Source organism: Thermobia domestica, chromosome 5, assembly GCF_964235325.1.
Source record: "Thermobia domestica chromosome 5, izTheDome1.hap1.1, whole genome shotgun sequence".
NCBI classification, from domain to species: domain Eukaryota; kingdom Metazoa; phylum Arthropoda; class Insecta; order Zygentoma; family Lepismatidae; genus Thermobia; species Thermobia domestica.
The window spans coordinates 229,701,545-229,726,009 of NC_137458.1; the positions used below are offsets into that span (position 1 = coordinate 229,701,545).

Sequence of the window (24,465 nt, forward strand, 5' to 3'; positions counted from 1 at the left end):
GTTGGTAAGCATACTAAATACTCAGTACCGGTAAGCATAATAAATACTCATACACATCCGTATTAATGAAAAGGCAATTTGAAAAAGCTGATAACTAATTGACTCTATGGCCCATTGAACCCGGAGGTTCAATGCCGGGTTCACAAGAGCTCTCCACTGACTTCTATCCTTAACTAACTGCATCCAGTTTCTACTTTGTATTCCAATCTCTGCGAGTTCCATCTTAATAGTGTCCTCCCATCTGCGAATAGCTCTTCCTAATGGTCGTTTTCCGATTGGTCTTTCTGTCAAGACTTTGAAAGCGTTTCTACTTTCTTCCATTCTAGCTACATGACTCGCCCACCTAAGCCTCCTAGATTGACGACCCTAACAATGTTGGGTAAACCATATGAAGTATGTAGTTCCTCGTTATTAGTTTCCCCCCATTCCCCATTCCCGTTTCTCTTGGGTCCGAATATTCATCTCAGGATCTTGTTCTCAAATACTTTCTGTCTATGTTCTTCCTCCAGATTAAGTGACATGTTTCGCAGCCATACAGAACAACAGGCATTATTATTGTTTTGTATATTTTAAGCTTCAAATTCCTAGACAGAATTCGCGACGACAAAATATTTTGAAACGAATAGTAACACGAATTCCCTCCTTTTAGTCGACATTTAATTTCTCCATGAATATGATTTTCCTCTATCAATATTGATCCTAGATATTTGAAACTATCCACTTTATCAAAAGTATTATTTAATATTTTAACGCATCCATAATTTGCCGTATTCCGGTCCGGACGCACTTCTATGTATTTAGTTTTCTCTGCATTTACTTTTAAACCCATGTCCCTGCAAGCGTTTAATAAGATCTCAGCATTTCTTTCTATTGTTTACCTATCATCACCTAAGAAAGCTGATAACACATATAGAAAGCAAACTATGCACGACGTATACTTAAATTACAAAATCAGGCTTAATTCACGTTATCCTTTATGCCATCATCAACGTACCATCACTAACGTACCTGTTCACTTCAGACGTACTCCCACATTCTCGCGAGGGCTAACCAGCTTCACCCTGACGGACTCAGGTTATTTATATTCTTTTCTTTTTATTGTAGTCGTAAGTTATACATTCGGAAACCGTACGTATTAGAAAATTATAAACAAGTATATTTTTTCATCAATTAATTCTGGTGGTCCCCATTACTTTTATCAATGATAACTGAGATAGTTTCATGTTGATTGCGCAGATTATTAATGAGATTAGAAGGAGATGGCTGAAAGAACTATATTTGTTTTTTGATAATTATTTCGAGTGGTGTACCAGTGCAGTGAGTACCAAAATCAAGGTGTACAGTAATTCAAGGGAAATGGTTTCAGCGATTATAAAAATCATTACTCTAAAGTATTTATCAAACACTTCTAAGCACTAAATACTGTTTCCTTCAGAAGATAACTACATAAATCACAAGGGAACGAAAAGAGCGATATAATAAAACGTCTAGAAGCAGTTAGCCATACTTAACGCCCAGATGAAATTGGGCTGACCCCACGATGGATATCGATACATTACACACATTTCTATCAGCACTCGCAGTATAATTCTAGCCGAGAAAGGCAAGTAGTAACCAATCTTACGGCAGTAGAACGTCAAACAGAAATCAACGGTTATCGAAAACAATTACATTTAAATTCTTTACTAAGTAAATTGTTGTTCCGCCCATGGTCAACTCGAAAACTGATTAGGGACTGTTTACACATTACGCAATGCTATTTTTGACAAATGCTTATCCCCTTCCATCACCTTGTCACACTTCATAAAGCAACGTGGAATCGCATTATAGAGGTTCTGAGTTAAAGCAAGTGGAATACGTGTTACACTATTCCACGTGCAGCGCACATCGAACTTCCATGAGAGAAGACAGGACAGTAAAGTTTCGCCGGATATATGGCTCTGAAACGATCATTAGATATTTAATTATTTTCAGATACTTGAATTGCGTGTGGAAAAGGTAAGCTTTCTACTTAATCAAGATGTTTTTCAAACCACACCGAATTGTTTCAGCTGGATGAATGGGCGCGTTACCATTATGGATCATAAAGTTATTGTCCAGACATAGCATACAATTCAAATGACCTACATATCAGCAGCATAATGAAGGACAGTGATGGGACCAGCAAGAGTCAGTACAAGGTACACTGAAAACATTCATTTTCCTTCACACAGAATCACAGGTTCGTTATAATATTTCGCGGAAGAGACAGTTTGGATAAAAATTTTGTTTGGCGTTTCTCACAAATATACACATGATTTGCTTCAAAATAAAATGCGTATTGACTCATCGAACTACGCCACATGCTTCTTGTCACAAGTGGTATATGCTACATGGTTGCGACACCATTGTCATCGTGCTGAAGCGGTATATACCCTTATCAGTAGTTTCGCCCTTGTAACGTGATCTGGAATGTATATGACTTTTACCTCGCAGCGAAAAATATATGTATGCAGAGGCTATATTTGTTGCTCATTTGAACTGCTGCGTTTCTTAACATTATTGTCGCTTGATAATATTTTATGTTTGACTGAATCTGTCAATGAAAGTTCTCTTACCTACTGCTGTCCTGTTGGAGCTGTTATTGCTTTGGACATTGTTCGTCGTTACGCACGAAATCCTTTGTCAATTTAGTGCAGCTATAAGGAAAGAACTTCCCTAATTATTTGAACCTTCTGAATATGAAAGAAATTGCTAGCTCTCTTATTGTCATCATCTCCTCCCGTCATTACACATTTCCATTCTATTGCTTTCCAGGTAGTACAGATTATGGAGTAACAGATAATCACCAAGTGCCCAGCGTTCCGGATGACACATGACTGCTGTCATTGGATACAGGTTATACGATTTAAAATATTACTGTTACCAACAAATTAACAAATATCCGTAAAAATGTTTGTATTGCCTTTACTTACTAATCTGTATTTTTATATTGAATTTGAATTGTAATTGTTATGAACACTTAAATGCCAATCGGTGGCCATGTGATGTGAACGTGTCATTAGAACGGTCTTGACTATAAACGTTGACTATAATTTGAACACGTTGACTATAATTTGAACGATATAGTGTGATTCTGGACTTACACTTAATTCGCTTCTGTATATTCTAAATGTAATACTGTGAACAATAATGAATTTCTTAGACGAAGTTGAAACGTTGATAGTTTGCTTTCGGATTAGTTTAGTGTTGTGCATCGAAAATCTACTGGTACGAATCTGATTTTAACCAAAAAAAGTTAATATCGTTATAATAACTAGATGAAGGTAACTATCTGATATTGAGGTTGAGTGACAATAAATATTTAAAATATAAAAATTATTAAGAGAGTATCTTAGAATCGTCATTTTACTTCAGTTGGAACACATGTTGGTAACGCAAATCAACATTTATTGATGGGTGGTTGAACTACAGTAGAAAATATTTTTTTCAGGAATGAGTTGAGTTGATTTTGAGTTTAACTTCCCTTTTCAGCAGCGGGGCTATATGAGACGTAGACCTACTGATTAACGTGGAATCCGAACCACAAGAGCTCCCGCCGGATTCTTCAAGAATGGTCAGAATAAATTGAACAATAGGGTAAACTAGAAAATGAGAATTATAAGAATTACATATTTCTTCTCTAGACATACTTTGTTAATAAGGATTGTTTCGTAAACGTTTGGAACTGCTCTAAGGTACAGTGAAGGATATTGGTAATATTAGTAGGAAGAGTAGTTTACCTACGTCTGAATTGTAACTTGCCTTGTATTGGTTCTGTGCAGGCTGAGTCAGTTGCAAGATTTCGCATGTTTCTGTTCTATTCTGTCTTCAGAGTATTTGGGGACAAATTGTCAATGTGTTTATAAGTGTCACATTTCCTTTAACACCATGTTGTTAATAAACATACTACATTCTTATTCATAAAAAAATACTCAACATTTTTTTATTATTTATTTTTAGTAGACTTGTTATTTTCCATTCATATGGCATTGGCCACCCTCTCCTCTCAGAATAGATTTGTCGTAACGTGGAATCGCATTATAGAGGTTCTGAGTTAAAGCAAGTGGAATACGTGTTACACGGTTCCACGTGCAGCGCACATCGCACTTCCGTGAGAGAAGACAGGGCAGTAAAGTTTCGCCGGATATATGGCTCTGAAACGATCATTAGATATTTAATTATTTTCAGATACTTGAATTGCGTGTGGAAAAGGTAAGCTTTCTACTTAATCAAGATGTTTTTCAAACCACACCGAATTGTTTCAGCTGGATGAATGGGCGCATTACCATTATGGATCATAAAGTTATTGTCCAGACATAGCATACAATTCAAATGACCTATATATCAGCAGCATAATGAAGGACAGTGATGGGACCAGCAAGAGTCAGTACATGGTTCACTGAAAACATTCATTTTCCTTCACACAGAATCACAGGTTCGTTATAATATTTCGCGGAAGAGACAGTTTGGATAAAAATTTTGTTTGGCGTTTCTCACAAATATACACATGATTTGCTTCAAAATAAAATGCGTATTGACTCATCGAACTACGCCACATGCTTCTTGTCACAAGTGGTATATGCTACATGGTTGCTACACCATTGTCATCGTGCTGAAGCGGTATATACCCTTATCAGTAGTTTCGCCCTTGTAACGTGATCTGGAATGTATATGACTTGTACGTCGCAGCGAAAAATATATGTCTACACAGGCTATTCAGATTCAGGTACCACAAGCTCCAGAGAGTTTTGAACTTAGTACCAGGAAGATGAGGAAAATAAAAATACGTGTTTTCATAACATTATTTTGTTAAGTTTTCGAATGTGAATATTAAACTCAGATAATTATAGCTAATAGACAATCCATATTGAGAGTCAAATGCACTTTAGTCTTTTAGGTTTTTCTATAAAGTGTGTATAAAACTACAAAAACCCAAACAAATAGTGTTTTGTTTTCAGTGGTTAATATACTAGTATAAGGTTCCGCACACACCATGCTGTAATGATACTACACGTGATTGCAGTAAACAAATACAATGAAGACGACAGTAATGAACAGGAGTCGCCCACCATCGCCAACAGTCAGAAAGACATAGACCAACGAAGATAACTGACATTTTAAGATTAAAGACGACAGCACAATTCACCTCCCACGACGCCTGGTCAATTGAGATATATCTTTCCTACATGCTCTAAAACGCCTTGTGATTGGGCTCCTTTTCCAACTCACGATGCTTGGTCAAATAGAATAACGTCACTTACTATCCATTTCATAAAGATAGGCCTCTGACTTCGTGCTGCTGCCGTGACGTTCAGTCACAACTTATATTGCATTGTCGAACCTCGTTGGAATTGTTGAAATGTTGTCTTTTCAATGCTTAAAACATGCAAATTATCTTTGTACTGCGTAGTGAGAACAAAAATAGAAATTAATGAAAAAGTGTGTATTTTTTCGTACGTTTTTGGTAGATCAATGTTTATAGGACTATATCTCAGAAAGGAAATCACGGGAAATTATTTCCTGTGTACAATACGTAGATGCATCGTTTTTCAGTAAGTTGTGAAAAGTTCCATTTTCATCACTTAATACTTTTTGTGTAATTAAAACAAATGTACGACGCTCTGATCTCCTTTACCATGGTAGGTAGCGAAACGTACAAAACCTACACAAATTTGAAAATTTGGAAGTCTAGTGTACCAAATATTTGAAACTATTAACAAAAAAAGGTTTATTTGGTAGAGTATTTATTAAAAAAATACTTCAACATATTCTCTGCTTTAAGCGGTGAGCCATGTTACAACCTAGGTTTTAAATTCCTCCGCTTATATGAAGAAACAGCATACAGTAAGCGGAAGTGCGGCACCGCTGTCGTGCAGTGTTGTAGCGTTCAGGAAGGTTTTGCGCGAAGCCTACTCCATAAGAATGTAATAGGAAAATGTATCTATTATAACCTTTTACAATAACATAATAATAATAATAATGCATTACACATCTCAATGTAATCGAAATAAAACGTTGAAGTAAACCATGCAAAAACTCATCCTTTAATCTATTTAATTCATTCACTTTCGTAATGGGTTTATTGACTCATCGCTGCTCGTGCTATCTTACTGAATACTTATTAACAATGGCTCCATTTCTATCTCAAGATCTATCAGTATACACACCTTCCAGCTTACGAACATGCTAAAGATTAAAAAGAAACGTAGCCTTGGCAATCATGTGCTCACCCAAGTTCTGCGGTCAATTCCCCTGCCGAAAGTACAGTAACACAGAATGGGTCCAATACAATGAGTAGGTGACGAGGGCTTATTTGCGTCTAATCACGTCGCACTGATTACGTCTTCAATACTGTCCTTCGGTTCGTAGGCATCAGAAAGTTACACACGTACTCACAACATATGGGTTCGTTGCAATGACACGCACGAATGGGCATTTATATTTTCCTGAGTATATCTCGTGCTTTTTGATTTAAAAAATGTACATGGATATTCCTTTACGAGCGGCGGTATTACAAAAAGAAGAGGGAAAATTTTTAGCGATAATGAAATTGCAGAACTGATGAATAATTCCGACTCAGACGGTTATGAGTTAGTAATGAATAGTAATGACATTGATTATTCTGTGCTCAGTGGCGTATTCGGAAGTGAAGAAGATAGTAACTCTGTTTCAAGTGAACCTGAGGCTGCGCCGGGAAAGAGATAAAAAACGTATCGTTCCTATTCAAAGACAGATTCTAATGTAGCTTGGAGCGATAAAATTCAAGTAAATGCAAACCCCTGTTTAGTGCTATCTAGGAAATTTATCAAAATCCTGGCCTATCTACAGAGAATTCCGCATATAAAGTGTTTCAGCTATTTTTGCAGATGAAGTTTTAAAGTAAAAGAAAAGTTGAGTTGATTTTGAGTTGAACATCGTGTTCAGCAGTGAGGCTATATGAGGCGTGGACCTACTGATTAAGACGATAAACACTGGTTCTTTTATAAAGTAAATCGAGCCATCAAAATAACACACCCTTCATTTCTATTTGATTCCATTTTATTTATATTCTATATATCTTGTTTATTTGGTTATCGCTAACGAAGCTACGTTTGCCATAATTCTATTTATTTATATTATATATTGTTATCTGCTTGTCCTGCCAACCAGGTATTGACAATCTCATTATTTTTTGACATCTGAATATGTTTATATATATTGACAATCATATTATTTTTAACTAACTTCTTCTTCAAAATAACCTGGTTTAGTACATATATAAAATACTTATTGCCCAAAAATATAAAAATATACAATGTACCGTTGTATATAATGGCGCCCGACAGACTTTTCTTTTTATTCATTAACTTTCATGAATAGAAAAAAATAATTCTGGACCGTTTACATATACATGTTAATTTTTCAAGTTTTCGAATGCACCTCGTATATTTAAAAATTGCAACTCATATAACTATACATATATTATACTTAATTTTATCACAATATCGTTATCATATTTATTATCATATTCATATACTTTAAATTTTTATCATCATTTTCATTTACTGATACATTTCAAGGACGATAAGGCACATTCGAAATTACATTGACAAGTTATTTGATTTTAAAGTCCTTTTCCGGGTCCATTAAAGGCTTTTACGAATTGTTTGATCCCTTTTCTGGGCCATTAAATGCTTTGTCACAATTTAATAATTATTTACTTGGGCACCATGAAGAAGGTTTTGAAAAAGATGTATGTCCTATTCACATAGTCGTTCTTTGAACATAACATGATCGAATATAAGATGTAGTTAATCAAAATATATATTAAGATTGCAATATCGATAACAATCAGGACATAACCTAATAATTAATGTTTTTTAACGTCATAGAACTCGAATAAGATACGAATAACAAACGAAATCATAACGAAAGCAAAATCAATTGAATACGATCTTCCCTGATATCGAAAATCAAATTCCTCATAGAAAACAAAACTTATTAACTTCAATATATCCTTAGCATTACAAAGATGCTTTTTAATATACTCAATAACATGGATCACGAATAAGGAGGTTGATAATACAAATATCAAAGAAAACACATAACATTAAGCCATACGGTGATATATAAACAGTTGCGGCTGGTACTATATGTTGCACGGTTGTGCAACTGTATATGATTTTTACCTCAAAAGATTTTTTTTAATTTTAAAATAATGTTTTCGTAAAAATTATCCTTTGCTCTTTAGCACAAAACAGTATTGATGTATCTCTTAAAAAATCGTGTCAAAAAACTGAACGAAAGAGAGAGAAATACACATCCAGTGGCGAAAAGCATTGCCACTGGATCCAATAGCATTGAGCATACGACAGAGAGCTCCTACTTCTTAACATTGGAAAGCACATTTATTCTTGCATCGCTCTTATCCTGTTGTATGGTATCCATCCAGTTGCGGAGACCTTGGCAACTGCCACTCAGCTTCTGTAATAGTTATGAATTCCTTCACTCACCAGCGATGAAGGCGTATGTGTTGCGTTGGTCGAGGCAGTTTGGAAGAACAAATCACAAACACGTAATAATAATAATAATAATAATAATAATAATAATAATAATAATAATAATAATAATAATAATAATAATAATAATAATAATAATAATAATAATAACACAATACAGGGAATGATATGCAAAGTGTGTCTGAGGTTTTGCTCATCATATTGTTACAATTGAAAATTCTATTGTGCTGTTTTATTTTAAGTGTGTGTTTGAAGGATGTGATGGTGTTTTTGTTCTTAGCGTGCGAGTGATATTTTTAATATTAAAATATAACGCTAGTAACAGAAAACTCAAAATGAATTCAGTTTGCAGTCTTCTCAGGACCCCATTTTCTCGTAGGCCGATAGAGGAGAAGGTTGAAATAAAAAGGTTAGGGCGTCCAACACCAATTTTAACAATCAATCAAACAGTCAAAACAGGTAAGAGACAGTTTCAGCGCTCTTTTAAAATCGAGTATTATAACAACAGAGACTGACTTTGGGGTTGTGAAAAAAATGCTTTATTTTATTTTCCTGAACGTGCTTGGACTGAAATAGGCATAAAAGATATTAATCATTTGAGTGAACGAATTAAGGGACACAAAGCTACAAATATCCATATGAAAAATGTATTACAGTTAGCTTTATTTGGTACTGCCAATATAGCTCAGCAGTTAGACAGTGAGTATAGGCGAAATGTAGTTTTGCATAACAAAAGAGTGAGACATAATCGTTATATTCTAAATATTATAATTAATTGTGTACGTTTTTGTGGTGCATTTGAATTAGCGTTGCGGGGTCATGACGAGACAGAAGGATCTTTAAACCCAGGTATTTTCCGTGGCCTCATTGATTTCAGTGCAGAACTTGACACAGCCATGAAAACTCATTTGGAGAAAGCTACTGTCTTTAAGAGAACATCTAAAACGATTCAAAATGAACTTTTAAATATTATGTTAGAAGTTTGCCAGAATAAAATCTCACAAGAAATAAAAGAATCAGAATTTTTAGCTGTGATTGCAGACGAAACTAGTGATGTGGCTATTACGTTTCAAATGGCCGTCATTTATCGACATTTAGTGAATGGAAAACCAGTTGAAACATTTTGGACTTTCCTCGAACCTCCTAAACACGATGCAAAAACTTTCGCGTCATGCCTGTTAAAAGAACTTGAAAAACATAGGTTAGAGGAGACCCCACAGAAATTAATCGCGCAGACGTACGATGGCGCGTCAGTAATGACCGGAACGTCTGGAGTAGTACAAGCAATTATTAAACAACAGTTTCCAACCGCCGAATACGTTCATTGTTATGCCCACCAGCTGAATCTAATTGTGCTCAATGCTGCTTCAGGGGTAAGAAATGTTAGAATATTTTTTGCCACTTTGCAGGGAGTTTGTTCCTTCTTCTCAACAAGTCCACAGCGTACAAAATTACTTGATGGTATCGTAAAGAAAAGACTTCCCCGGTCTGTTCCTACGAGATGGAATTTCCAATCACGCGGCGTTAATACAATTTATCTCTACAGAAAAGAAATAATTCAATGTTTGAAAGGTATTCTAATAAATGAAGACATTAAAAATTCGAGCACAATCGAGAAGGCAAGAGCGCACATTGACACACTTACTAGACGCAGTTTTGTGTTTTGGCTAACTCTGTTACACAAAATTTTAACTCATGTTGACATCTTGTATGGACAGTTGCAAAGAAAGGACATTGATGTGGTAGGTGCTCAAAAGTATGTTTCAGTTTTTGTAGAAAGTGTTGAAAAAATAAGAAACGAAGAAATAGATATTGAGCCTTTAGTTTCGTCGGAGACATCGAAAAGAAGAAAAACTGATAACACACAACTAAACATGGAAGCGAAGGAAGTGTGTGATGCGATTGTTAGTAACGTTAAACAAAGATTTAGTTTTACTGGCCATCTTGTGGCGGGCACTTTATTCTGTAATGAAAAGTTTGGAGAATACAGGAAGGAATTTCCAGAAGAAATTATTCAAAACGTTTGCAACTTATATCCCTTTGTCAACGCAATGCAGCTTCATTTCGAACTTTCCATAATATATAACACTGCCGAGTGTTCATCAATATCTGGACCAGTTAGTTTATTAGAATTTTTCCAGCACAATAACATTGAGAAAACCTTTTCTGAAATAACAAAACTTCTGAAGGTTTTGCTCGTTATTCCAATGACTTCATCGGAGGCAGAGAGATGCTTCTCTACCTTAAAGAGAATAAAGACTTTTCTAAGGAATACCATGACACAAGAAAGACTATCTGCCCTGGCAATGTTATCTATTGAGAGAGACTTGGTGAACAGCATTCCAGATTTTAATCAACAAGTAATAGAAAAATTTGCAGCTCGAAAAGAACGAAGGATGGACTTCCTTTTCAAATAACGTACGATTTATTTAATTAAATAATTTTGTTTAGCTTTATATATATATATTCTTTTTCTTTAATGTTTCCGTAATGCTCTCATGCTGATTATATTTCCGTGCCTTACAACACATGCTATATTCTATTTATCTCTTGTTTAAAAGTGTCGTATATGCATAACGTATAAATCTGCAATGACAGTAATTGTTTACCTTGTTCGGAAGGAAACAGAAAAGATAGGTTAGTTCAGTAATTGTTAATATACAAGTTGGCCCTAAAGTACGTATACACCCCTGCATTGATCAAATGTAACATTCCAGTTTATGGATTTATTTGCTTCGACTGTTCTGGACTTAAGTTATAAGTAAAAGGACGTTAAGAACAAATAATAATGAAACTAAGTCTACCTGTTTGATAACATGAAGAAATGATATAAAATTCAGTACGGGACTGAATACCTACTTTTGGGCCACCCTATACATAAATCAATAAACATAGCAGTAGAGATTGGAGGCAAAGACACAAGAGAAGGAAGGTTGGGGTGGAATGGAAGTCGCGCGTAAGCATGTACCTTTTGATACTGCAACTACTGGTATTACAGACCACGAACCGCTACTGATATATTAAATAATTACTATCATAGATATGAAGTTCAAGATCAAATAACATAAAATAAGATACAATAAACCAATTCACATATCCATAAAGTATGTTCATTTTTCCTCAACACAGATTCAATTCATTTCACATCAACACAATCTATCCCAGGTAACGGTGACTCATAGCTTCAATTAGATCACATTGTATTCCACATTCTTGGGTACCTTCTTGGCGATTCTACATTGTTACAGCACTCGGATTCCTATGTGTGTAATTACTGCCATCTCTAAATCTCCTATCAATGTAATTTCTGCCATCTGTACTTCGATTTTGCGTAAATGAGCGACGGTTGTTGTTCCTGCTGAAATTCCTGTTGTTATTCCTAAAATTCCTGTTTACGTTCGCACGGTTCGGCTGCGTCTGGTAACTGGTAGCATTGTTTATTCTGCTATTAAAACAATAGGAATTGGAAATATCTTCTGCTTGTATACTTAAGTTGTGCACTGGAGCATACTGTATATGACCACGATCGGAATTGCCTTGACATCTGTCCTGCCCTTATTAATGTTTTGTACTACAAATTGGCTTTCATAATTCTGGACGAGCATTATCAAAGGGTTGAAGTTAACACATTGCGCAGACATTAAAAACTGTTGTAATCTAAAAGGCAGTAGTATCCGGTTAGAAGCGATGACTCGTGACTCTGGATGACACGGATTTAACGCTCTTAACTCATTAAATGTAGAAATTACAAATTCTGCAAGATTCCTATGTAACTTTGGATTGAAGGGTTTCGATCTTAACAACGCGTCTCTATTTGCTATCATAAAGTAGTTTTCATAATTAGAAAGCATTGCGTTTTTAAAGTCGACATATATACGAAGATTATTCCTAATGGCCTTGAACCAAGTTAGACATGGTGGCAACAATACATGAGGCAGTAATTTCAAATATTGGGATTCATCTACATCTAGTAATTTGCACTCATCCACGAATTTTTCGAGAAATCCGCTCACAGTTATGTTTTCCGGTACACCACTAAATTTTGTGAGTGACTTCACTAAAACGCGAAGATTTATTTGTATTAACCCTTAAATACCTGTAATGGGCCCGCTTCTGCTGAGATGATCGTGTCACTCTTGTTTCTCCTTCTGTGCTATCTTCATTGCAACTCGAAGATTGGTTTGTTGTTCTGTGATGGCGTGTACATTCCTAACTTGTGGATGTGGATATAAAGGATTCATATGTTCACCATATTGCACTGCGCCTTCTGACATACGATTCTCTTTTATGATATTCAATTCATCCTGCAATCGTTTAATTTGGTTGTCGTGTTCTTCTACGACCTTCTCGATATCATTCACAGAGTCTTGGATCTCAGTACACCTTTGTGCTATCTTGCTTATTTTATCCTCGTAACGTTCAAATTTAGCTATGATCTGTTGGTTAATTTGTTGCAACTGCTGTTGTAAACCGTCATTGCGCTGTTGCAATTGCTATAGGCACTCATCAACATTTGGCTTGCTGATTTGCCTTTTGATCTAACATTTCTAATTGCTGATTCAATTTAGCAAATTGTTCAGCTTAATGTCGGGACATTTCCTTTAAAATTTCCAACATATAGTTGGATGAATTTACTGTTTGGCTGTCCATCGTTTCACTATCTGTGTCACTCGTTCTGCTCCGATATACAACTCGGCCGCTTCTTAAACAAATATAATTAATGTCTGGCTCAATTTTGATCGTTTTTCACTAAACTTCAAAAACGATGTTTTTCAATTCCTTCTCAATCTCGGGTTTCCGGCACCATTTATTAGACGATAAACACTGGTTCTTTTATAAATTAAATCGAGCCATCAAAATAACACACACTTCATTCCTATTTGATTCCATTTTATTTATATTCTATATATCTTGTTTATTTGGTTGTCCCTGACGGAGCTACGTTTGCCATAATTCTATTTATTTATATTTTTCCCGTTGTCACATACATTTTATTTTACATTTATAACATTAGTTTCTTTTTTGTTATTAGAGCGTATGGAATTCATGCTTTTTATTGAACAAAATAAGATTAATTGCTTTTGTTGATTTCTAATATGAATCAGAGTTTTAAATATTTTTTTTACAGGTGAAAGACTTTTAGTACATTTAGATGGGAAATATAAAACCCCAATGGCACAATGATATTATGAAGATACAGAGCAAGAAAGTACAGATATGAAAAATATGATCTGTTTATGCATTATGAATCCGTTAAATTTATGTTTAATTATGACAATGTATGAGGGAAATTTATGTTTAATTAAGATAAAATATTTTTTCTAACTTGTGTGAAGGGAGGGAGCGTAAGATACTAATCGCATTCTCTTTTTGTATAGCTAGGCTAATGCGTTGTACTAAAAATTGTTGGCTTCTGGCGTCGCCTGAATTAGTAATCAAATTGTGAGCTTCATTGCTGAAAACCCCTATAGTTTCGGTTTGCAAAAGCAAAGAAAATATGCTCTTCTTTCACTTTAGAATATATAGAGTGTTTGCTCTTGCAGGCCACTTCAGCTGTACTACCCGCTTCGTTTTGTGTTGATGGCAAATAAGATGGTGCAAAGATATCCACGCATGTGATATCCCATATCAACTGTCGACCCATTTTCCATGTAGTTAGGGTAATTCCATCTGGCCGCTTTCCATATTCTGGAAACATTCCTGGTGGTTCCAAAATGCTTGGAAAATCAACGCTCAGTAGTAGTAATCGCCCCACTTGAGGCAAATTTTTCCGCCCCCTGGAGCTTGGCGCCCGCCGACATCGCTAAAACCTTGCGCCCCGGGAGGCCGGCGCCCATTTTTGGGTTACGTGGCCCGGGGTCAATGACCTAGGGGTACATAGGAACACCACCTTTTAGATTTTGGCTTGGGTACCGTGGCCCAAACCCTAAATTTTGGAAGGGGTACCTAGGACCGTCCCCTTTAAATTTTGGAAATTGCCAAATCTAAAAATTTGGTGTGGTAGCCTAGGACCATAGTATGGACTTAGGACCCTAAAATGTATTATAATAAATTTGGGTGGTCCACCTCGTTCCCTTTTAGGGGTACAAAATTGCCAAAATATGAACGTAAGCAATACGTTGTACCACGTGTTTGGTCTTTTGGCCCAATTTGTTCTCTTGGATGAGGTCCTATTACCTTATATGGTTATATGGTTATATGGCTATTATAAGACATGGGTATATTGATACACCCCTTTAAAAATTTGGGAGGGGTACCGCGACCCACCCCTTAAATTTTGTAAATCGCCCAATTTTAACATTGGTTATTATAGTACTGGACCCTAATATGTATTGTGATAAATTTGGGTGGTCCACCTCGTTTCCTTTTAGGGGTACAAAATTGCCAAAATATAAATGTAAGCAATACGTTGTACCACGTGTTTGGTCTTTTGGCCTAATTTATCTTCTTGGATGACTTACTATTACCTTATATAGTTATATGGTTATATGGCTATTATAAGACATGGATATATTGATGCACCCCTTTAAAAATTTGGGAGGGGTACCTTAGCCCACACTTTTAATTTTGGGAATTGCCCAATTTAAATATTTGGTATAATAGTATAAGACGCTAATATATATTACTATAAATTTGGGTGGTCCATCTCGTTCCCTTTCATGGGTACGAAATTGCCAAATTTTAGTACAATCACGTGTTTCGTTTTTGACCTAATTTATTCCCTTGGATGAGGTCCTATTACCTTATATGATTATATGGTCATGTATAGGGGTCCATTACCTATCATAAGACATAAATAAGATTGATGCACCCCGGGAGGGGTACCATAGCCAATCCCTTAAATTTTGGAAGTTTTCCAATTGAAGCACTCGCTATCATAGTACATGACCTCAATATGTAACATGATTACTGGGTGGTCCACCTTGTTCCCTTTCATGGGTAAAAGAATTGCCAAAATATAAACATAAGCAATATGTTGTACCACGTGTTTGGTTTTTGGCCCAATTTATCCCGTTTGATGCGGTCTTATTACCGTATATGGTTACATGGTCATGTATAAAGGTTAATTTTTTATCATAAGACATTGGTACATTGATGCACCCTAGAAAATTTGGGAAAGGTATCTTGGCTCATCCACTCAGTTTTAGAAATTGTTTAATATATGCATTTGGTATCTTCGTACAGGTCTTCAATATGTACCACTATAAATTTGGACGGTCCACATCGTTCCCTTTCATGGGTAAAGAACTACCAAAAATGAAATTTCGGAGGTTATTGATCCCTTTGGTAAGTATTTAGCACGTTACATGGTTTACTACTTTTATATATTTATGTTCCCTTTTAAATTTGGGAGTTATCAAATGACATAATTCGGTAAACGTTTTCTAGGACCATTGTAGATTTTGGTATTCCTCTTTTGGCCAAATGTTCAAAATTTAAAAATTATTGACCTATTTTCTTGATACGGCTTTATTATTGAATAACTACAGGATTTATTACTTCTTCATAAGATACAGGTGTATTTGTGTACCAATCTTAAATTTTGGGAGGGGTGCATTTCTTATTATCATATCAACAATTGGTAATTGTTCTTAGAATTGGGTGGTATCTCTTTTCTTTGGGTAAATCATTGTCAAATATGGGTATGATCACGTTAACAGTTATTGACCTATGATGGGATTAGGATACCAGGACATTGGTATATTTAAACTTTGTAGGATAATTTGGGAATTGTCAAATGAAATTGCGTCATTGGTTTTGATTATTTCAGCCTATGGACCAAATATAAACGTAAGCAATATGATGTACCACGTGATTGACCTTGATTAGGTAGTGTACAGGGATTCATTTCCTTTGTTGTGGTACTTCTTAAGTTTGAGTACACACTTAAACAGTTGGTCCTACTCAGGTAAATAATTGACGGACATTATTGACCTTATTGAACATATAATGATATGATTAATTCTAAGACTTAGGTATATCGAGAGAAGTATTCTTCAAATTTGGGAATTGTGATAAACAGCATTTTAACATAAGGCGCGAAATTTGAAACAATACTTCGAACTTTAGTCACAGCTCATAGTCTAAGATCATTTGTGGTGATTGATTTGACCTTGAGCTTTAGAAATCTGATAGCTAACCTTATTGAATCTTATGACACAAAGTCTTTAGGGAATACATGCTACAACACTGGGAAAGTTATTGTTGATGCAATTTGATTGGTTGATCACTATTTTTCGTGCAATCTGATTGGTTGATGATTTTCAAATTTTTAATGCATTCAGTTTTGTTTTAACATTTAAAAAGTTTTTGAAATTTTTGTTTGAAACTTTGGTTTGACATTTTTTCGTTTGATATTTTTAGTTTAAAAATTTTTGTTTTGAATTTTTGAAATTATTTCGTTTGAAGTTTTTTGTTTAAAATTTTTCGTTTCAAAATTGAAAATTTTTTTGTTGAGATTTTTGTTTTAAAATTTTGGTTTCAAATTTTTAAGTTTCTGCACTCATTAGTAAAGAACCGGAACTGTTTAGAAGAGAAACCTCTGACATCATTGTTTATCATGGTGCAATAGTACACGTCAGAACATGGGGCTGTACTTGAAATTAAAAAAACACAATTCATTGAAATGGATCATCATATTACACTCCACATACATCCATACCAGATATAGGATCTGGATATTGTCGATACAATATATTTTGAACTTCTTGCACTAGTTTATCTTTAGCGTATAATTTTAACTCCAGTTGAAATATTTTAAGGTATATTGCAATATCAATTGGTGGAAACTCAATGTCCATTTGATCACAAATAAACTGTTTATCAATACAGGAATGCACCCACGAACGATGTTGACAACCACCACAACATCTAGATACATGTTGTAAAATATGCATGACACATTTTTCAAAATAGTACTTTTTCAGGAATATACTTTTTTTGTTGCACACTTTCACTGCATGTTTCACACACTGGAATACGTTGATGAATTTCTTCCATTCCGTATGCGTTAGATACACCATGTTGCGAGGAACATGCAATGTACTCTTTTTACGTAACAGCACCACCTTCTCTTCAAGGACTGTACGTAGCACCACTTCATGATTGAGCATAATGATTTGACTATGGTCACACTTAGCACATCATAAAAATAATTATTCATTTGGTCGATTCGTGAACATAATATTTGCCATTCTTCACAGGTCTGTTTTACACCAAAGTGTTCTGCTTTGCCCAATCGAATTACAGGTTCAAATGTTCTAGCACTGATACCAATCATCACATGTTTTGTTTGAAATATATTTATTGGATAATAGCTTGCGAAGGAATTGTTTATCGTTAGAAGTACACACCTTTCCTGTTCAAACGAACTTGCTCAAATGATTTCGTGGGCTGACACTGTATTTGCTCATTTCATAGTTATTGCTGACGTCATTGGGAAGGAATGTGCTGACGTTTGAATTCATGGTTTCATCACAGTTGCTGACGTCATGCTGACTAACCAAATTCATAGATCGCATTATGCATACAGCTACGTCTGACGTCAAAGGAATGTGCTAACGTTTGAATTCAAGATTTCATCACAATTGCTGACGAAACCGGCTGTGTACTAAATTCAAGTTGATGACTTCGACCCAAAAATCATTTGTAACATAAAGATACAGATCCAGTATTTAAGAAACGCAGCAGTTCTTCTTGTTTTGATGCTTCCATGAGTAAATATCTTGCTGGTAAAATTATATTCTTATCATTTTCAAGCTTCAATATGATTCTTAATCCAAACTTTGTACTGATTTTTTTTGGCTAGCTAAGATTCTATAAGGTACATTCTGTTGTAAATCTGTAATCTAGGTAAATGATTTCATCACATCAACTGTGTTTAGAAACTGCAGACAAGTAGACATGATGATGTTATTATGACTACTAACGCGAACGATACTTATATATGATGCAAAACTGATGACGTTGCATTATCATGTTCTGACGTGTACCATTGCACAATGATAAACAATGTTGCCAGAGGTTTTTGTTCTAAACTGTTCCGGTTCTTTGCTAATGAGTGCACAAACTTAAAAATTTGAAACCAAAATTTTGAAACAAAAATCTCAAACAAAAAAATTCAGTTTTGAAACGAAAAATTTTAAACCAAAAATTTCAAACGAAAAAATTTCAAAATTTTGAAACAAAAAATATTACAAACAAAAATTTCAAAGAAAAATTTTCAAACAAAAAAATTTGAAACTAAAATTTCAATCAAAAATTTTTCAAACCAAAATTTCGAAACAAAAATTTTCAAACTAAAAATTTCAAACGAAAAAATTTCAAACAAAAAAATTTGAAACACAAATTTAAAAAAACAATCAAACAAAAATTTTGAATCAAAATTATTTAAACTAAAAATATCAAACGAAACATGTCAAACCAAAGTTTCAAACAAAAATTTCAAAAACTTTTTAAATGTTAAAACAAAACTGAATGCATCAAAAATTCGAAACTCATCAACCAATCAGATTGCAAGAAAAATAGTGATCAGCTAATCAGATTGCACGAAAGAGTGATCAACCAATCAAATTTTATCAATAATAACTTTCCCAGTGTTGTAGCATGTATTCCCTTAAGACTATGAGTCATAAGATTCAATAAGGTTAGCTATCAGATTTCTAAAGCTCAAGGTCAAATCAATCACCACAAATGATCTTAGACTATGAGCTGTGACTAAAGTTCGAAGTATTGTTTCAAATTTCGCGCCTTATATTAAAATTCTGTTTATCACAATTCTCAAATTTAAAGAATACTTCTCTCGATATACCTTAGTCTTAGAATTAATCATATCATTATATGTTCAATAAGGTCAATAATGTCCGTCAATTATTTACCTGAGTAGGACCAACTGTTTAAGTGTGTACTCAAACTTAAGAAGTACCACAACAAAGGAAATGAATCCCTGTACACTACCTAATCAAGGTCAATCACGTGGTACATCATATTGCTTACGTTTATATTTGGTCCATAGGCTGAAATAATCAAAACCAATGACGCAATTTCATTTGACAATTCTCAAATTATCCTACAAAGTTTAAATGTACCAATGTCCTGGTATCCTAATCCCATCATAGGTCAATAACTGAGAACGTGATCATTTTCATATTTGACAATGATTTACCCAAAGAAAAGAGATACCACCCAATTCTAAGAACAATTACCAATTGTTAATATGATAATAAGAAATGCACCCCTCCCAAAATTTAAGATTGGTACACAAATACACCTGTGTCTTATGAAGAAGTAATAAATCCTGTAGTTATTCAATAATAAAGCCGTATCAAAAAATAGGTCAATAAATTATAAATTTTGAACATTTGGCCAAAAGAGGAATACCAAAATCTACAATGGTACTAGAAAACGTTTACCGAAATATGTTATTTGATAACTCCCAAATTTAAAAGGGAACATAAATATATAAAAGTAGTAAACCATATAACGTGCTAAATACTTACCAAAGGGATCAATAACCTCCGAAATTTGATTTTTGGTAGTTCTTTACCCATGAAAGGGAACGATGTGGACCGTCCAAATTTATAGTGTTACATATTGAAGACCTGTACGAAGATACCAAATGCATATTTTAAACAGTTTCTAATACTGAGTGGATGAGCCAAGATACCTTTCCCAAATTTTCTAGGGTGCATCAATGTACCAATGTCTTATGATAGGAAATTAACTTATATGCATGACCATATAACCATATACGGTAATAAGACCGCATCAAACGGGATAAATTGGGCCAAAAACCAAACACGTGGTACAACATATTGCTTATGTTTATATTTTGGCAATTCTTTTACCCATGAAAGGGAACAAGGTGGACCACCCAGTAATCATGTTACATATTTAGGTCATGTACTATGATAGCGAATGCTTAAATTGGAAAATTTCCAAAATTTAAGGGATTGGCTATGGTACCCCTCCCGGGGTGCATCAATGTATCTATGTCTTATGATAGGAAATGGACCCCTATACATGATCATATAATCATATAAGGTAATAGGACCTCATCCAAGGGAATAAATTAGGTCAAAAACGAAACACGTGATTGTACTAAAATTTGGCAATTTCGTACCCATGAAAGGGAACGAGATGGACCACCCAAATTTATAGTAATATATATTAGCGTCTTATACTATTATACCAAATGTTTTTGGGCAATTTCCAAAATTAAATGTGTGGGCTAAGGTACCCCAAATTTTTAAAGGGGTGCGTCAATATACCCATGTCTTATAGTAGCCATATAACCATATAACTATATAAGGTAATAGGACCTCATCCAAGAGGATAAATTGGGCCAAAAGATCAAACACGTGGTACAACGTATTGCTTACATTTATATTTTGGCAATTTTGTACCCCTAAATGAAACGAGGTGGACCACCCAAATTTATCACAATACATATTAGGGTCTAGTACTATAATAACCAATGTTAAAATTGGGCAATTTACAAAATTTAAGGGATGGGCCGCGGTACCCCTCCCAAATTTTTAAAGGGGTGCATCAATGTACCATTGTCTTATAATAGCCATATAACCATATAAACATATAAGGTAATAGGACCTCATCCAAGACAATAAATTGGGCCAAAAGACCAAACACGTGGTACAACGTATTGCTTACGTTTATATTTTGGCAATTTTGTACCCCTAAAAGGGAACGAGGTGGACCAAACAAATTTATCATAATACATATTATTGTCTAGTACTATAATCCCAAATTTTTAAATTGGGCAATTTCCAAAATTTAAGGGGTGGGCCAAGGTACCCCTCCCAAATTTTTAAAGGGGTGCACAAATATACTCATATCTTATGAAAGGTAATGGACCCCTGAATACGCCCATATAATCATATAGGATAATAACACCTCATCAAATGGGATAAATCAGGTCAAAACCTCCAACCCCCAATACTGATAGAGATACATACTATGGTCCTAGGCTACCACATCAAATTTTTAGATTTGGCAATTTCCAAAATTTAAGGGGGATGGTCCTAGGTACCCCTTCCAAAATTTAGAGGGTGGGCTATGGTACCCAAGCAAAAATTTAAAAGGTGGTGGTCCTATGTACCCCTAGGTCATTGACCCCGGGCCACGTAAGCCAAAAATGGGCGCCGGCCTCCCGGGACGCAAGGTTTTAGCGATGTCGGCGGGCGCCAAGCTCCAGGGGTCGGAAAAATTTGCCTCAAGTGGGGCGATTACTACTACTGAGCGTTGATTTTCCAAGCATTTTGGAACCACCAGGAATGTTTCCAGAATATGGAAAGCGGCCAGATGGAATTACCCTAACTACATGGAAAATGGGTCAAGGGTTGATATGGGATGTCACATGCTTGGATATCTTTGCACCATCTTATTTGCCATCAACACAAAACGAAGCGGGTAGTACAGCTGAAGTGGCCTGCAAGAGCAAACACTCTATATATCCTAAAGTGAAAGAAGAGCATATTTTCTTTGCTTTTGCAACTGAAACTATAGGGGTTTTCAGCAATGAAGCTCACAATTTGATTACTAATTCAGGCGACGACAGAAGCCAATAATTTTTAGTACAACGCATTAGCCTAGCTATACAAAGAGGGAATGCGATTAGTATCTTACGCTCCCTCCCTTCACACAAGTTAGAAAAAATATTTTATCTTAATTAAACATAAATTTCCCTTATACATTGTCATAATTAAACATAAATTTAACGGATTCATAATGCATAAACAGATCATATTTTTCATATCTGCAATTTCTTCCTCTGTATCTTCATAATATCATTGTGCCATTGGGGTTTTATATTTCCCATCTAAATGTACTAAAAGTCTTTCACCTGTAAAAAAAATATTTAAAACTCTGATTCATATTAGAAATCAACAAAAGCAATTAATCTTATTTTGTTCAATAAAAAGCATGAATTCCATACGCTCTAATAACAAAAAAGAAACTAATGTTATAAATGTAAAATAAAATGTATGTGACAACGGGAAAAATATAAATAAATAGAATTATGGCAAACGTAGCTCCGTCAGGGACAACCAAATAAACAAGATATATAGAATATAAATAAAATGGAATCAAATAGGAATGAAGTGTGTGTTATTTTGATGGCTCGATTTAATTTATAAAAGAACCAATGTTTATCGTCTAATAAATGGTGCCGGAAACCCGAGATTGAGAAGGAACTGAAAAATTTCGTTTTTGAAGTTTAGTAAAAAACGATCAAAATTGAGCCAGACATTAATTATACTTGTTTAAGAAGCGGCCGAGTTGTATATCGGAGCAGAACGAGTGACACAGATAGTGAAACGATGGACAGCCAAACAGTAAATTCATCCAACTATATGTTGGAAATTTTAAAGCAAATGTCCCGACATTAAGCTGAACAATTTGCTAAATTGAATCGGCAATTAGAAAAGTTAGATCAAAAGGCAAATCAGCAAGCCAAATGTTGATGAGCGCCTAGAGCATTTGCAACAGCGCAATGACGGTTTACAACAGCAGTTGCAACAAATTAACCAACAGATCATAGCTAAATTTGAACATTATGAGGATAAAATAAGCAAGATAGTACAAAGGTGTACTGAGATCCAAGACTCTGTGAATGTTATCGGGACGGTCGTAGAAGAACACGACAACCAAATTAAACGATTGCAGGATGAATTGAATATCATAAAAGAAAATCGTATGTCAGAAGGCGCAGTGCAATATGGTGAACATATGAATCCTTTACATCCACATCCACCAGTTGGGAATGTACACGCCATCACAGAACAACAAACCAATCTTCGAGTTGCAATGAAGATAGCACAGAAGGAGAAACAAGAGTGACACGATCATCTCAGCAGAAGCGGGCCCATTACAGGTATTTAAGGGTTAATACAAATAAATCTTCGCGTTTTAGTGAAGTCACTCACAAAATTTAGTGGTGTACCGGAAAACATAACTGTGAGCGGATTTCTCGAAAAATTCGTGGATGAGTGCAAATTACTAGATGTAGATGAATCCCAATATTTGAAATTACTGCCTCATGTATTGTTGCCACCATGTCTAACTTGGTTCAAGGCCATTAGGAATAATCTTCGTATATATGTCGACTTTAAAAACGCAATGCTTTCTAATTATGAAAACTACTTTATGATAGCAAATAGAGACGCGTTGTTAAGATCGAAACCCTTCAATCCAAAGTTACATAGGAATCTTGCAGAATTTGTAATTTCTACATTTAATGAGTTAACAGCGTTAAATCCGTGTCATCCAGAGTCACGAATCATCGCTTCTAACCGGATACTATTGCCTTTTAGATTACAATAGTTTTTAATGTCTGCGCAATGTGTTAACTTCAACCCTTTGATAATGCTCGTCCAGAATTATGAAAGCCAATTTGTAGTACAAAACATTAATAAGGGCAGGACAGATGTCAAGGCAATTCCAATCGTGGTCGTATACAGTATGGTCCAGTGCACAACTTAAGTATACAAGCAGAAGATATTTCCAATTCCTATTGTTTTAATAGCAGAATAAACAATGCTACCAGTTACCAGACGCAGCCGAACCGTGGGAACGTAAACAGGAATTTTAGGAATAACAACAGGAATTTCAGCAGGAACAACAACCGTCGCTCATTTATGCAAAATCGAGGTACAGATGGCAGAAATTACATTGATAGGAGATTTAGAGATTTTAGTAATTACACACATAGGAATCCGAGTGCTGTAACAATGTAGAATCGCCAAGAAGGTACCCAAGAATGTGGAACACAATGTGATCTAATTGAAGCTATGAGACACCGTTACCTGGGATAGATTGTGTTGATGTGAAATGAATTGAATCTGTGTTGAGGAAAAATGAACATACTTTATGGATACGTGAATCGGTTTATTGTATCTTATTTTATGTTATTTGATCTTGAACTTCA

General features: G+C 35.0%; 1 protein-coding gene across 1 annotated transcript; it reads left to right on the forward strand.

Moving 5' to 3' along the window:
• The first annotated feature begins 9,157 nt into the window (after positions 1-9,157).
• LOC145685423 (zinc finger MYM-type protein 1-like) lies at positions 9,158-10,936 on the forward strand. The gene has a single exon (XM_081757817.1). It carries the CDS (start codon positions 9,158-9,160, stop codon positions 10,934-10,936), a length of 1,779 nt encoding a protein of 592 aa, XP_081613943.1.
• The last annotated feature ends 13,529 nt before the right edge of the window (positions 10,937-24,465 follow it).

Bases quoted from the DNA above. Each gene is read 5' to 3' on its own strand.
- LOC145685423 (XM_081757817.1), top strand. From the start codon at position 9,158: ATGAAAAATGTATTACAGTTAGCTTTATTTGGTACTGCCAATATAGCT.